Source organism: Homarus americanus, unplaced genomic scaffold, assembly GCF_018991925.1.
Source record: "Homarus americanus isolate GMGI-L3 unplaced genomic scaffold, GMGI_Hamer_2.0 scaffold24260, whole genome shotgun sequence".
In the NCBI taxonomy this organism is placed as follows: domain Eukaryota; kingdom Metazoa; phylum Arthropoda; class Malacostraca; order Decapoda; family Nephropidae; genus Homarus; species Homarus americanus.
This window is the reverse complement of record NW_024721079.1, coordinates 2,701,135-2,718,276: the sequence shown is the minus strand read 5'-3', so window position 1 is coordinate 2,718,276 and position 17,142 is coordinate 2,701,135. Positions and strand designations below refer to the sequence as shown.

Genomic DNA, 17,142 nt, shown 5'->3' with positions numbered 1-17,142 from the left:
TACATAAAAAACACACTTAAACACACACACACACACACACACACACACACATATATATATATATATATATATATATATATATATATATATATATATATATATATATATATATATATATATATATATATATATATATATATATATATATATATATATATACGAACACACACACACACACACACACACACAAACACACGCGCGCGCATAAAACAAACAAAAAGCTAAAACAGTACAACCGCCCAACCTCCAGGCGGGGGTTAACAATACAGTAAGATGTGTGAACCAACAAACCATGTTAAAGACGTAGTCACTATGGCCGAGCCTCGGTCATCGTCAGTCTCAATCTGGTCACTCACCCGGTCTCTCCACTGTGACTGTGACGTGCATGTGTGTGTGTGTGTGTGTCACTTTGTTCAAATATCATGACTCAGCCTCGGGTCGCTGCTGGTTATGGTAGTTCAACAAGTTATTTCTTTTGATGTTGGTAAATTTTCGTGGCTGTCAGTATGGAGTTACGACCTTCATGACGTGGGGAGTTTTGTCATGCGGCCCCAGCAGTTTAGCAGTCAGCCGTGTAATCGGGGGTCACTGGTAATGAAAGACTGGTTTCAGACAGCCTCAATATTCCTCTCTCGGTACAGTACGGAGTCTCAAACATTCGTACAGCAATTATTTCTGCTAAGTGTGAGTTAGGGATACGTATCTAGTTATACAGAACCTTTGTGTGTGTGAGAGAGGGTGTTGTGTTTTGTTGTGTTGTGTTCCACGCAGTTGGATTTTCATTTTCTTTGTTTACAATGTTAATCAATAAAGCATCAGACCCTCAACATATAACACAAGAGATCAATCCTGTCCAAGACCCTTACCGAGGCCATACTTCGCCAGAGGCTGCCAGGGTTTACAGTAAGTATAGAAACTTTACAGGGAACATTTTGCAATATTACTAAACTGCTTTCTCGTCCAAGGGAATCGTTGGATAATGTTCAGCATATTGCCTGTGTTTGTACTTCATCTTGAGCTAGCATCCTCGTATAGGGTAGTCCTAATAATGGGCTTGTGAAATGGCTCTGCCAGTGAAATAAATCCCCACAGCCATTATTTCCCCACTTCTTACACCAAAATCCTATAGAAAAAAGAAATATTTTGTAATAAATGGGGGAGAAGTACTTTCTTAAAGTGACTGTACTACACTCAATAGCCTACTAATGAGCCCCGTCTCATCTTTTGGGGTGTTTCTCGTCTTTTGGGGACTTTTTGACTTTGTGGGTCTTTTTGTGTTTGGGGGGCTTCTTATCTATTGAGGAAGTCTCGTCCTTTGTGGTCTTCTCGTCTGTTGAGGTCGTCTCGTCTTTTGAGATCTTCTCGTCTTTTGCGGGCTTTTTATCTTTTGAAGTCATCTGGTCTTTTGGGGGCTTGACTATTCTTTCATTTTCTTCGACGTACCTGCCCATGACTTCTAGCACCTGTACAAAGCAAGCTGGACAAAAGTAAATCGTTGATCGTGATGCTAAACGCTCCCACCATGGGGTCTTCTCGTCATTTGCGGACGTCTCATATTTTGGGGTCTGGGCTTTTCCTTCGAATATTGCCAGGGCTTTTAACAAGGAAACCAAACAATGAAGACAAAAATGGAAGGGTGGTGTTGAACAAGGACTATGAGGTGTAAAGATTTTCCCGCACCAAAAGCATCTTTTTGACAATTTAGTGCGACCTTTTGGCACAGAGATTCTTACTGCGACCCCCTTTGGATGGAGTTGATATTTGTAAACGTATACTAATCCGAATGTTAGTAGTGCAACGACTCCCAACAGGGCAACGTTTATCAGCGTCCACGTACTACAGGTGATCTTGGTCACGGGCTGTGGGTCCCGCTGGTGCCTGAGCTCCTGGAGGAAGTCGTCCTCGAGCGTGTTGTCCAGGGTGCAAAAGAAGATCGCCGTAGCCGTTACCAGACCAGCGACGAGTGCTATTAAAATAAAATCAAATGTGTGGTCCATATCTAGTTTTATTTTGTTATTTTTTTTTTAGTAAAGCCACAAAGAGAAAGTTGTTATTCGGGATGTTATTCATACAAAACTCCTCCACGTCAGGTCGATATATTGTATATAGCTTCAGTGTATGCCTTTCATAATTGAGGCAACTACACGTAATTGGAGATAAGCTGACGTTACACCTTGCAGTCAAGTGGATAATGCGCTCGCCGCCTGTTCCAGGGGTCGGTGGTTTGATTCCTGGGCTCTCCCAGTTCACAACTTGGGGAAGTGAATGCAGTCGAGTACAGTACAGGCCATGCTGCCTCCTTCTGTACCGAAGGTTTAGTATATAATGTGTTGTATCCACAGCGTCCGTAACGTATTGGATCAACTTACACATCAGCTAATTAATAAGTCAATATGTCATATAATTCTCGTTATGCTTCCATTTGAGAGTTAATCAATAGACCATAATGTGCATGGTGGGCAGGTACCCGAGCCTCATCTAGTGGTGAAAGGTCCATTATCTTCTCAATATCTGGATAACAACCAGTTATTGATCCCCGATAACACCCTCAACCCTTAATAGACTATTTTATGCTATGACTCCAATCCCAGATATGCCGCTACGAATGACTTCATAGACTGATGAAAATTTTAAATCCCAACCCGTTGTTAGTGGGAGGGAGAGTGTCTGTAGGGTGTAGTATATTGGAGCCACTTGGGTCATCATGGAGCAGCATCAGGGTAAAAGGACATAATTATATATACTGTAATTATAAAGAGAAAGAGCAAGGAGGAGTACGTATGAGCGTGTTGTCCAGATTTCCTAGTTAAGTAACTAAACTTTACTGCAGGATATTTCACCATCTTCAGTCGGCCGGTCTGTGACATATAACTTCTCCACTCCTCCCTGTTCCTCGTCTCTTCCTTCAACACTGAATATTATCGCCCCTCCTTCAGTACACTCTCCATCCCGGCCACACTTATAAGGTTTCCTATTTTTCAAATCCTCTCCAGGAAAGCTTCATTTCTCATCCTGTCGACGTAAGCAATCTTCTCCAGTCTCCTCCATATCCACACCTCAAAGGCTTCCTAGATGTTCAGATTTCAAGTAACTGTTTAGTACACTATACCATGCCACAATTTTCACATCCATCTTCATGTTGCTGCTCATTAACTAATAACAAGCTTCTTGAATGTGGTTTTTGTCTTTCCAAACAAGATACCTCACGACTCCTCTTCCTTCTTAAAATATTATCATCACTTTGGACTTCTTCAGACTACGCATCATGTCATACCATCACACCTCTTAGTAAGTCATTTTGGCAAGTACCTTTCACTTTGTAGGCGTTTACTTCCCAGGCAATATCTCGACTGGTGTAACTGCTGACTTTACTGCCGGGCACGGTGACTGACGAGGAAGTGATAAGCGTATCTGAGCCTCCTTGTGACCTAATCATTCATGCCGCCTCACGCTGTATATCCCACTGATATGTAATAACATGTAGACTTCATTATCGCTGGGTATAGTTACTACCGCGATAAATGACCAGCTGTATGAAAAGACATGACAGTAACTGTAGTACTTTCTAATATAGATAATGCCTTTATAGCGTTTCATAACCTAGCAATGGAGGAAACTTTACACGGTAGTGAACTGATGTTATGGGCCAGTATACAGTACGGTACATAATAATTTTGCTGGTTACTTTAGGTTAGGTTTGGTTACATCACGTTACTGTGTGTGTGTGTGTGAGTATACTTCTACATAAATATGTTATTTTTGAGTTATATACTTCATTTATTTCTATCGCCAATTACCAAAGTTTCCACGAGCGTTAAACAGCCTTAGATACACCATATACATTTTCATACAGAAAACAAATGAGAAACCTTAGACATTCTGAATATTGTAATGACAAGTTTCAAGTACAGTTTTCTCTTCATCAATTGTTTCATAAAATGAAAAATTTTCCCATAAATTCTGAGGTGTACAATACCCTCCATTATATTTGACCCTTGAATCTTGCAACATCAACAACACTAACTCTGTCTGACCTCTTGTGAATGTAGGATGATATAAATGAATTTTTATATAGAGTCATATGCAGACCAGCTAATTATCAAAGAGGCGAAGCGTAAAACATTAACTTGTGAGTTTTTGACCTCCCACCCCGGGCGTGCTAATTAAAATGGTCGTGTAAATTGATATCGCTTTTGCTCTAGGTAACCTTTTAACTAAATTATGTATTACTTGATCAGAATATGAAGTAAATGATGTCAGAAATATATCATTATATTCATTGACTTTAAGTCCCCCCACCCCCCCCACCCCACACATTACCTTATTTGTGGAGTGGGGTGACCCGCGGAGCTCAGTGGTGTGGTTGGTGTTCATCAGAGTATAACTCATGCTGTCTACCTCTCCCGTTGTGACCATTACGCAAAAATGCTCCATGTTAATTTTTTTTAATGAAATCTATACGTTTATTCAGAGATATTTTTGTGAAGGTCGAGATACTTCTACCTGGAGCTGTGTATTTGAGTTGAGATTTGGTTGTCTTTGAAATATTGGTTCTGTTTTGTCCGAAATAAAATCCATGTTTAAGGTTCCATTAAAATCGTTTCCTACAGAAAAAAAACACACATACATTCACATTTATAAACACAGATAAATACACACACATATACACACACACACACACACACACAAACACACGCGCGAGCATAAAACAAACAAAAAGCTAAAACAGTACAACCGCCCAACCTCCAGGCGGGGGTTAACAATACAGTAAGATGTGTGAACCAACGAACCATGTTAAAGACGTAGTCACTATGGCCGAGCCTCGGTCATCGTCAGTCTCAGTCTGGTCACTCACCCGGTCTCTCCACTGTGACTGTGACGTGCATGTGTGTGTGTGTCACTTTGTTCAAATATCATGACTCAGCCTCGGGTCGCTGCTGGTTATGGTAGTTCAACAAGTTATTTCTTTTGATGTTGGTAAATTTTCGTGGCTGTCAGTATGGAGTTACGACCTTCATGACGTGGGGAGTTTTGTCATGCGGCCCCAGCAGTTTAGCAGTCAGCCGTGTAATCGGGGGTCACTGGTAATGAAAGACTGGTTTCAGACAGCCTCAATATTCCTCTCTCGGTACAGTACGGATTCTCAAATATTCGTACAGCAATTATTTCTGCTAAGTGTGAGTTAGGGATACGTATCTAGTTATACAGAACCTTTGTGTGTGTGAGAGGGGAGAGAGGGTGTTGTGTTTTGTTGTGTTGTGTTCCACGCAGTTGGATTTTCATTTTCTTTGTTTACAATGTTAATCAATAAAGCATCAGACCCTCAACATATAACACAAGAGATCAATCCTGTCCAAGACCCTTACCGAGGCCATACTTTGCCAGAGGCTGCCAGGGTTTACAGTAAGTATAGAAACTTTACAGGGAACATTTTACAATATTACTAAACTGTTTTCTCGTCCAAGGGAATCGTTGCCTAATGTATCGATATTGGCAGATTACCTGCGTTCGAAAACCTCATATTTAGCTAATGAAGAATTGAGATTCTAAAGGCTATTTCCTGTTAATAATTTTTATAATATAGTAACATTTATACCGTTTTACCGTGAATGATAATGCAACCTGTATAAGTTTATTGACAATGAACTTAGAGAAGTGTTCAAGACTCCTTTACGTCTTGGGGTGGCAGGAAACGTTTCAATAACTAAGGTCTTTAAGAACGTGCACTTAGTTATCATTCTCTGATTCAAGTTCAGTGAGATTGCATGGGGTTTCAACACTGGCTTGAAGACTTCAGATAGCTTTCCTTCCTCAGCCATAAAAATTATATTTCATGCTTCAATCCTTCGCTTATGACCTGCAGGTCCTCGGGAGTGATCTGTGAGATACCACCAGGCAGCACAACAGAGGGAGTTTACTTTTCGTGTACTCTACTGCATTTTCATTGATCGATGCACATCCGTAGCTTAGTCATCAAATGTTGAAAACTGAAGAAATATCAAGGCTCAAATGTTTCGCCGCTCATCCCGAGATATGCATGTTAGTAGCTATCTAACCAATCATTTCCAGAATGCATAAGCTCGTTTAATAAGTTGACTAAAAGCTTGTATACTATATTTACTCTTATGGGAAGGTTTTGAGTGCTTCACTCTATATTTGGGGAACAGAACTCCGGAAATTGTTGAAAACTTGACCACGGTGATTGATAAGAGCTGTTGAGCGAGTATCAACTAGAAATTACAAAAGAGTGTCCCAACGATATTCAAGCGAAGCTAGTATTCATGGTTTTATATAAAGCGTCACACTCTGGGATTTTCTGTGTTGATACTAAAAGTGGTCGTTTGAGTACACATGACCAGCCAACTCGTCATTTTCAGTAATAATTAAGAAATTTATTGTTTCTAGCTCCCACAATGAAAGATTTCTCACTGACTTATGACACATGTAACTCGCTCAGGTGTTTCTCAGAAATTTTGAATTTTTCTACCTTTCCACATATATAATGGTTGCCCCTCGTGTAACGAAGATGGCCGGTCCAAGGGCCACCTACTGTAGGCGTGAATTTGTTTAAGGTGTAGAAGATGTCGCCAAAACAACAACCACACCCTAAGTTAACGAGTTGCATGACTCAGTGTCAAGGAATAGTCAGAGAAGACCGGGCAACTCGCCAACTGCACTGGCTAACATGAACACGATCCGCAAATCGATTAACATCCTGGTTCCCCATTACTGCTAGGTAGACAGAGGCAAATGGCGTCAAGAAACTTGTCCATAGTTTCACCCTGCCCGGGAATGTGCAACAATACAGGTTCGTAACCTCACTCACCCGTATTGTAACGACAAAGATTGTCTTGTCTCAAGGAAATGTTCTTGTCTGCTGGCAGGTCTGCCTTGCATTGAACAATGTGTTTGTGATACATGTAGATGCTCAAACAGCTCACAAAACTGTCATAATCCTGAGTCTGTTGACGCTGACACTAAAGTCTCTGTGAAAGATGTTTTGTCTCTGCGCTTTGTATAAAACAATAGTATTTTGAAAGACGTCCTCATGGTCATGTGTTGGGATTTACTTTTACAAATATGGTTGTCTGTTTTCCTTAATTATCTTTCCTAATATATATTTTTAAGTACGTATTCCATATTTAAATTTCGACATTTTCAGATAACATGTGTGTGAATTAAATGCAGTCTTGAAATAGTTCGAATCAATGAAAAACCTGTTTTGTAGTAGTCACAAATCAATAGAAAAATAAAGATTATGCTTTGTCAAGTTTATATATAACGTTCAAAGTGCTTTGTTGATGAGAAAGTGCAAAGAATTATAGACATCTACATAAAACATGTGGATAATGTTCAGTATATTGTCTGTGTTTGTACTTCAACTTGAGCTAGCATCCTCGTATAGGGTAGTCCTAATAATGGGCTTGTGAAATGGCTCTGCCAGTAAAATAAATCCCCACAACCATTATTTCCCCACTTCTTACACCAAAATCCTATAGAAAAAAAAATATTTTGTAATAAATGGGGGAGAAGTACTTTCTTAAAGTGACTGTACTACACTCAATAGCCTACTAATGAGCCCCGTCTCATCTTTTGGGGTGTTTCTCGTCGTTTGGGGACTTATTGACTTTGTGGGTCTTTTTGTGTTTTGGGGGGCTTCTTATCTATTGAGGAAGTCTCGTCTGTTGAGGTCGTCTCGTATTTTGAGGTTTTCTCGTCTTTTGGGGTCGTCTTGTCTTTTGGGGATTTCTTATCTTTGGGTGATTTCTTATCTTTTGGGGTCGTCTCGTCATTTGTGGTCGTCTCGTCATTTGTGGACGTCTCAAATTTTGGGGTCTGGGCTTTTCCTTCTTTTTGGTCCGGGGTTGAAGTCTTCTTTTCGGCTTTTTCGAATTCTGCCAGGGCTTTCATCAAGCAATCCAAACAATGAAAACGAAAATGGAAGGGTGGTGTTGAACAAGGACTATGAGGTGTAAAGATTTTCTCGCACCAGAAGCATCTTTTTGAGGATTTTGGGCGATCTTTTGGCACAGAGGCTCTTACTGCGACCCGCTTTGGATGGAGTCGATATTTGTAAACGTATACTAACCCGAATGTTAGTAGTGCAACGACTCCCAACAGGGCAACGTTTATCAGCGTCCACGTACTACAGGTGATCTCGGTCACCGGCTGTGGGTCCCGCTGGTGCCTGAGCTCCTGGAGGAAGTCGTCCTCGAGCGTGTTGCCCAGGGTGCAAAAGAAGATCGCCGTAGCCGTTACCAGACCAGCGACGAGTGCTATTAAAATAAAATAAAATGTGTGGTCCATATCTAGTTTTATTTTGTTATTTTTTTTTTAGTAAAGCCACAAAGAGATAGTTGTTATTCGGGATGTTATTCATATAAAACTGCTCCACGTCAGGTCGATATATTGTATATAGCTTCTGTGTATGCCTTTCATAATTGAGGCAACTACACGTAATTGGAGATAAGCTGACGTTACACCTTGCAGTCAAGTGGATAATGCGCTCGCCGCCTGTTCCAGGGGTCGGTGGTTTGATTCCTGGGCTCTCCCAGTTCACAACTTGGGGAAGTGAATGCAGTAGAGTACAGTACAGGCCATGCTGCCTCCTTCTGTACCGAAGGTTTAGTATATAATGTGTTGTATCCACAGCGTCCGTAACGTATTGGATCAACTTACGCATCAGCTATTTAATAAGTCAATATGTCATATAATTCTCGTTATGCTTCCATTTGAGAGTTAATCAATAGACCATAATGTGCATGGTGGGCAGGTACCCGAGCCTCATCTAGTGGTGAAAGGTCCATTATCTTCTCAATATCTGGATAACAACCAGTTATTGATCCCCGATAACACCCTCAACCCTTAATAGACTATTTTATGCTATGACTCCAATCCCAGATATGCCGCTACGAATGACTTCATAGACTGATGAAAATTTTAAATCCCAACCCGTTGTTAGTGGGAGGGAGAGTGTCTGTAGGCTGTAATATATTGGAGCCACTTGGGTCATCATGGAGCAGCATCAGGGTAAAAGGACATAATTATATATACAGTAATTATAAAGAGAAAGAGCAAGGCGGAGTACGTATGAGCGTGCTGTCCAGTTTTCCTAGTTTAGTAACTATACTTTACTGCAGGATATTTCACCATCGTCAGTCGGCCGGTCCGTAACATATAACTTCCCCACTCCTCCACGGCCATTACAAATTAGACTTCCTTAGAAATATACATCTATACACTCCCAGGACATAAAAGAGAACAGGGAATATATTGTATAATAAAGAAACAAGAAAGGAAGTTTTAACATCTAACCCTTCACTAGAGCAAGACACAGGTGACAGCATTCTCAGTGGGTGGCGGCCACAGACTTTAAGACCTCCAAGGGCACTACCAAACCCTTCTGTTGTGATTTTTTTTTTCAGGTCATTCTCCTGCAGCCACAGTCATAATTCAGAGTTATAACCCGACATGCATCACGCTCTGCTAACATTGCATTATTCACTTTGCAAGATGGGTCACCCTTTGGTATTTATGTTGGGTGGGGGTTGTTGCATCACACACGGCTTAGTCACACACGGCAAGTCATGAACTTCGTGTGTCCTGCATGGTAGTTCACACACACCATGGAGAGTATCATACCTAATTGGTACAGTATAATACATGGACAGATTCCTACAAGGCCTATTATCATATCGTATCTTATCAAACGTTTCCAATAATGACTCATTATATGCATCCTAGGATCATTCATTGTGCGGCCATAGTTCTGAATATCTCTTTAGTCTTTGATGCCAGTACACCACATTCTTCACTCTTTTTCTTGTACTTATTTACTCATGATTTTTTTTCCTTGTTCCACATTTCCTTATTATTTTTCCATTTAAACTTTTCCGTATAAATCCAGTGATGATTACTGCCTTCAGTTGCCTATCACCATCAGTTCCTGCCAGTATATCCTCGTTATTCAGCTCTTTGGTACATGAACTCCATTCCAACAATGACTAATACATTCATTCCTTTCAATTTTCAATCAATTATTAGAGTTCATTTGGAATATTTTTTATTCTCTTATGCACAATTTTACACCATTCACGTATTGGATTACTCACGATTTGCATCAACGTCCTAAGAATTCCCATTTAGAAACGAGAATCATATGATGCGATGTATACAAGTGGCAATATTAAGAGCAAGATTGAACCGGTGATTGTCAGGGACTACAAGGCTACGGAGAAGCACAATTGCACCCCAATATAAGCCACTGGTGCTTGAGATGATAATTGGAAAGGGAGAGCAGAAACCAAGGATGAAGAGGAAGGTAATTAGTTACAAGAATAATGGAGACTAGAGAGAGAGGTAGTATAGGGATAAAATGAAGAGAAAGCAGGGAGAATTATAGGGGAAAAGGACGGGAACTGAGGAGAGATTCTGGACAATCTTAAATAAAGGATTGGTAAATAACACTGATAAGTTATGCAGCCGAACACTAGGATAAATAATGTATGGAATCCGGAAAGAGAACCAGCAATAAGGAGGATGAAAGAAGCCACTAAGACAATGGGTTTACTGAAACAGAAAAGTAAAGAGAAAAATATTGCAAAAAAAGAAGATAAAATAAAACCGATTTCTGTAAGTAAGAACATTACACAACAAACATCTTCTGCATTGTGACCTGAGAACACAACCAGTGCCATTATCACCTTGGTCTTATAACGAACTCAGTCTAGCATTAGTGATTTTATATTTTGTCTTGCACGCTGTGATCAAATGTAAGAGTAAGAGAGACAAACTGAAGAAAATTTTACACCGTCCAAGTCACGCCCTACTGCCGACCAAAGAGTTGCTTCAAATGCCAGAACTACGGACACACCGTCAACAAGTTTAAGGCGCAGGAGGATGTATGCTCCCTGTGTGGTACCTCCGGACACCGCTACACCACCTGTCCCAACACCGAGAAAAAGTGCGCTACCTACGGCGGCCCACACTCCTCTGCCGACCGGAGCTCCTTGTAGTTCGCACCGAAGTTAAGACTAGAGAAGAATTTACCCGGCTGAGAGCTGTACAAATATAAAGCAAGAGTTTGTTGGAATTTACCACAAACAAACACAAAACAAAACTCACGCGCAGTAATAGTCCACCTTCATTACTGGTTCATAGAGCATCATTCCAGAATTTACAGCAACTGGCTTAATGTTAACAAGAATTTTATCTCCTCAGCGTCCACTCATCTGACGTTTGATAACCAGCTGCACCTCCCGCTCTCACTACCGTCAAGCCCACATGACGTAAGGTCTTAGGTAGAGAATTGTCGTCTCTATTTCATCCAGTCACTACTAATCAACACAAACAATACGATTTTACTCCATAAATTTATTGTGTGTGTGTGTGTGTGTGTGTGTGTGTGTGTGTGTGTGTGTGTGTGTGTCTCCATGGTAGACTTCAGCCAGGACTACCGAAGGACACCTCCCATACCCCCGAGACTTGGAAATTAATACCCTGTACCTTATTCTAAAGTTACCGAAATAAAGTGAAATGTGTCGCAAATTCAAGTAAACGAAGCGGTATACGAGCTGGGATACCCGACATTGCCCGGGATTGTTTTTCACTATATAAACTTAGCACATGTCTACCAAATTCCTGCCTAAAATTGGACGAAAGATGAAGGAACGATCAGTCATCGTCTTCTTAAACCTTTCATAATGATAGTAGTACGTACTGGCATTAACGGTGAAAATAGTACAGACAGGTGTATAGTATATGAAGTGTTGGTAGTATTACAATAGTGGTGGTGATAGTGACAGAACGTTATCAGAAAAATATTATCAGATAACACGATGGTAATAGTATGGACAACAGTAATTTTAGTTGTTATATTTGTGGTAATAATGACAGAAGTTATGATCGTTGAAATTGGATTAACAACATTTCACAATATTGGTCATCATCGTCTTCAACATAAACAACAAACAGAAATCATCAACATAAATTCTCTACAGTTTCAAATCTACACCAAGGATTATATGGCTATATTATTCTGCCCCTTGAACTTTAAACCGGGCACCTGTAATTAGATCCTGGTAAATTCAGCGCATTTTTCACTCCAAGCCATAAATTCCACATAATGTATGCTATCTTCCATGGCTCTCTGCACACAATATACCATTTATCATGCACTGTGCGTCACCCCACCGTCTTTACGAGGTGGGGTCATGCATTACACTAGGATACGAGTCGTGAGCGCTTTTCTCGTATTCATTTGTAGAAACTCAAACACTGGCCGAGTAAATATCTGCCGCTGTGGACTGAGTACAAGTAGAGAGTCGTGTCCTTCATCTCTAACCTTTTACGTGTGTTGTATCTTAGCGCTATCCTGGATAGTAATTTCGGAGCCGCAGGTATATGTAGTGCTAAACAGCGAGTGAGCTACAATAACGTGCAGGGCAACAGAAAGATTTATCTTCTTGAATTCTGAGCTGTTGTTGTCGGGTGTATGAATTAATTTAGAGTACAGTATTTGCTTAAAAGCCTTTGTTATTGAAGCTAGGAAATTCATGCTCTCAATAACAACTAGTACTTGGTATGTGAAATAACTTCATTCATCATCTGGCACTTCATACACAACATCTCTAATTATTCCCTATCGTCGCCTAAGAGTTTACAGGAGTATGCTATCCACCGCCCATCCGTCAGGGAGTTGTGAACACGGTAGTTTTAAGTTAGTGGTAACTTTTTTTTTGTGGCTACACTGTAAAATTTGGAAAAGAGACAATTAGTAAGACAATCAGACGCATATAGAGGTAGAGACTGATAGACAGAATGGAAAATGGAAGAGACTGACAGATAGACAACCGAGGAAAAAAAACAGATGGAGAGAGAAAAAGTCAAGTATTTACAACGATAATGACACCAAATAACGAATAAATAAAAAGTGAATTAAGTACTTAGTATTATTTACATCTGAGAAGGTGTACAATACCCTCCATTATATTTGACCATTGGATCTTGCAACATCAAGAACACTAAATCTGTCTGACCTCTTGTCAATGTAGGATTATATAAAGTATTTTTATAGAGTCATATGCAGACCAGCTAATTATCAAAGAGGAGAAGCGTAAAACCTTAATTTTGTGAGTTTTTGACCTCCCACACCGGGCGTGCTAATTAAAATGGCCATGTAAATTTTATTTTGCTGATATAAATTTTGCTGTAGGTAACCTTTTAACTAAATTGTGTATTACTTGATCAGAATATGAAGTAAATGTTATCCGAAGTACAATATGTCATTATATTTATTGACTTTAAATCCACCCCCCCCCCAGATGAAATCGAACTGGGTGCTAAGGTTATGGATCTCTTATGGCTGGGGATGAAATCTGTCCTTTCAAACATGGCTGAAACAGTCTTCTTCGCCACAGACTTATCTTCAAGCCATGTTTGTGGGTCTTTAGAGATTTTGGTCTGATTTTTAGATTGTGAGTGTATTCCATTGTTCGCCTCCTTCATTAAACCTCATAATAATACTATAAGAATCTCCACCATCAGTTTGTAAGAGAATATGAATTTATGTTTGGGAATTATACACTCCAGGTTTGGTCTGTCAAAGTGAGTACACGTCAGTACCCTAAGTAAAGTAAAACTATTTTGTTAAGAGTCTCTCTCTCTCTCTCTCTCTCTCTCTCTCTCTCTCTCTCTCTCTCTCTCTCTGTAATATGGCCATGAAATTAACGAGATAATATATTAGAATTACAGTAAACGATAATCATATACTACAGATAACAACGCGGAATCTGTGCAACCCCATTTCTGATACAACACAAACATGACTATGCCAATAATATTAAGACCGGAGCATATCAAGACACAAACACTTTAGCCTATTACAGTACAACAGTTTCCATAATATGACAAAAGTACCGCAGGTATGATGTAGACAGATTTACCTTGTAGAGTTAGTAGCATTTAACTCGAAAATGGTTATTGTAAATACCCAGAAAATTCAGTTCCTTATGGTTGGTATATATCGTATTAGTTTTCTTAATTCATATTGAAAATGGGTTTATAGGTTGCCGAGTAACACGTCCAAGAGATAAAGTGAGTGGTGTTTGTAAGTCATGTTCCCTGGACTGACCAAATACACCAGCCAATACCAGCAGTACTAAATAACAGTAACATTAATAATATATATAGAAATACAACACCCATATCAACCAAATTAATCAAAATCAATAACCAAACCAACATCAGCATCAACTACAGCTTCAATACAATGGCAATAAAAAACGAATCCGTAACAAAATAAAAACATTAATTAGAGAAGCAACGAAAAGAAATATGAAACGAACACAAACTTTTGAGGAAAAACACTGTTAACCATCTTAATTATTATACCTTATATATAAAACTCAAGTAACTTAACAGGAAATTTGTTAGATATGCTCATGAAAAAAAAAATACCGTTGAATCCAAAATAAAATTTTTTTTCTCGCAAAAACAAATAATAATTTTTCGTTCATTGTGCAGCAGCTTTGACTGTGTCTGTCTTTGATGTCGCTTCGCGCTTTTTATGAACGAATATTGCATATTTATCGATGGGCCACACACACACACACACACACACACACACACACACACACACACACACACGAACACACGCACACACGCACACACGAGTCTCGTGGTCCAATGACCCGTGAGAGACAGTGTGGATGTACGAGTAATTCACTGTAAACTAAATCTTTGATTCACAAGGATAAAGTATACCCAGCACTGAACTCGACTCTCTTTACCTCCCCATCTGTAAAGTCAGTTACCCCATTTACAGACGGTTGGACTGGGGTGCTTTGAGGTCTAACCAGCGACTCTCAGGACAGAAGGCGAAGGCTAACGCTATGTTCATTTGGTCTACACATCCCATAGGCACAGAAATAAGAAATTAAAAGTAACTTAAATGTACTTTTTACCCTAAAACACCAATGTTAAAAATTCAAGAAAATATTATGCAAGAAATAAAAATAACGCGATTGAAAGGATGATTTTTTTTCTGTTCTTTAAGATGGTGTAAAACAATATCCTTTATTTATCGCCAAATATTTATTCTCCCAACACTCCCTCCCACTCCAACACACTGCTGCAACACCCCTCATCCCTACACACTGCTGCAACACCCCTCATCCCTACACACTGCTGCAACACCCCCCACTCCAACACACTACTGCAACACCCCTCACCCCAACACACTACTGCTCATCCTACACACTGCTGCAACACCCCGCAACACCCTACAACACACGCTGCAACACCCCTCATCCCTACACACTGCTCCACACATGCGCGTGGTATTCGCTGTCTAAATGTACTTCGGGTAATGTACACACAACACACCTCACTGAACATGAAGCGAGGGTTTGATTCGACAAATATAACTCAGCGTTTTGCCGTTGCTGGGAGCGAGAGGGTGAATTTTAATGCTTCTCTAGACCGTAAATTCTGACTTGATCCAATCTGTATTCCACGGTCATTCAGCCTCGACGATTGACATGGACGCCCCCCCAAAAAAGCAAGCATCATAAAAACTACTAAGGTAATGCGTTGTTATTTATCCTTATATTGGTATTCATCCAATGTGTGTGACTACGACAAGAAGTCACGGGTTCTTTGTAATGATTATATGTAAACTATCACCATATTTAAGCAATACAGCTTTACTTCAGTAGCCTATCCTCAACTAATATTTGAAGTATAATGATATCTAAAATGTCAAGTTTGTTTTTTCCTAAGCTCAGTCTATTGTTATTATTCACTTAATTCTTTTTTGTTTTTATTATTGTTAGAGATCTATAGAATGATCTTGGTCTAGTATTGAGAGTGATGTTGATGTTTGATGACACGACTATTGTGCCACCAAGAAATTATTTTATATAAGAAAAAAAAAGAGAGAGGTGGTCGTCTCAACACAAAACTCCCATCAGGTGTAGACCTTGACCAGCGGCCTACCACTCTCCTAAATTATATAATTTTTTTTTTTGGGTCAATATCTGGGCTCATCTACCAAGAAGAAATAAATTGAAGAGGCCGTTTTGGAGGGACAACGCCTTAATAAAAACTTCCAAAAGGTTCCTAGAAATACAGACGCAAAGTTGGAAAGAAAATAATTGTCGTTTTTAGATTTGTTTTCTATGGTCCTTTTGATGTGTTCTGTATATAGTGATGTAAATTTTTGTTTAAGAAGAAAATATTGTACTAGTTTATCATTATTTATTTCTGATATATTGAAGACATTCATTGTGTAATGTAGGTTTAAACCAGAGAATTGACAAAGTCTTAAGAAACACGTACCACTCTCAGGTCACTCCCATCACCACTCTCAGGGCACTCCCATCACCACTCTCAGGGTCATCTCTCAGGTCATCACCACTCTCAGGTCACTCTCATCCCACCACTCTCAGGCCACTCCCAGGTCACTCCCATCACACCACTCAGGTCACTCCCATCATCCATTCTCAGGTCACTCCCAGCCTCCATCACCACTCTCAGGCCATCACCACTCTCATCCCATCACCACTCCAGGTCCTCCCATCACCACTCTCAGGTCACTCCCATCACCACTCTCAGGCCACTCCCATCACCACTCCCATCACCACTCTCAGGCCACTCCCATCACCACTCTCAGGCCACTCCCATCACCACTCTCAGGCCACTCCCATCACCACTCTCAGGTCACTCCCATCACCACTCTCAGGCCACTCCCATCACCACTCTCAGGACACTCCCATCACCACATCACCACCAACACTACCTTCATCCCCACTGTCATTAGCACAATTTTCACCACCTTCCCCACCACAACTATCTATTAACATCCTCACTACCACCATCATCATCACATCCTCACCATAAATTATCACCACCACCATTCCACCATTATCATCTTTATCACAGTTCTCTCTCCCTACCTCACCACCATCACTAACCATTATTCACCCCCATTATCTTATCACCACCATTGTCAACCATATTATCATCTTCACACTATACTGTACCTCCCCTTAACCATCACCACCACTATACCACCATCACTATACCACCACTCCCCTCCCGTCCTTCCTCATGAAACAAGGGAGAGACTAATGGAGTATTGAT

At 40.2% G+C, this 17,142-nt stretch overlaps 1 protein-coding gene across 1 annotated transcript; it reads right to left on the bottom strand.

Annotated features, from left to right (window-relative positions):
* Window positions 1–1,217: 1,217 nt before the first annotated feature.
* Window positions 1,218–7,911, bottom strand: LOC121861334 (transcription initiation factor TFIID subunit 11-like). Its single transcript, XM_042358982.1, has 3 exons — window positions 7,629–7,911; window positions 1,838–1,966; window positions 1,218–1,477 (listed from the first exon to the last, which is right to left on the bottom strand). Exons 1-3 carry the CDS (start codon window positions 7,909–7,911, stop codon window positions 1,218–1,220), a joined length of 672 nt encoding a protein of 223 aa, XP_042214916.1.
* Between the last annotated feature and the right edge of the window lie 9,231 nt (window positions 7,912–17,142).

Coding starts and splice junctions, on each gene's coding strand:
- LOC121861334 (XM_042358982.1), bottom strand. CDS start 7,911: ATGAAAGCCCTGGCAGAATTCGAAAAAGCCGAAAAGAAGACTTCAACC. Junction 1,967..7,628: donor AACACAAAAAGACCCACAAA/GTCAATAAGTCC, acceptor TTATTTTAATAG/CACTCGTCGCTGGTCTGGTA. Junction 1,478..1,837: donor CGTGACCAAGATCACCTGTA/GTACGTGGACGC, acceptor ACTTTTGTCCAG/CTTGCTTTGTACAGGTGCTA.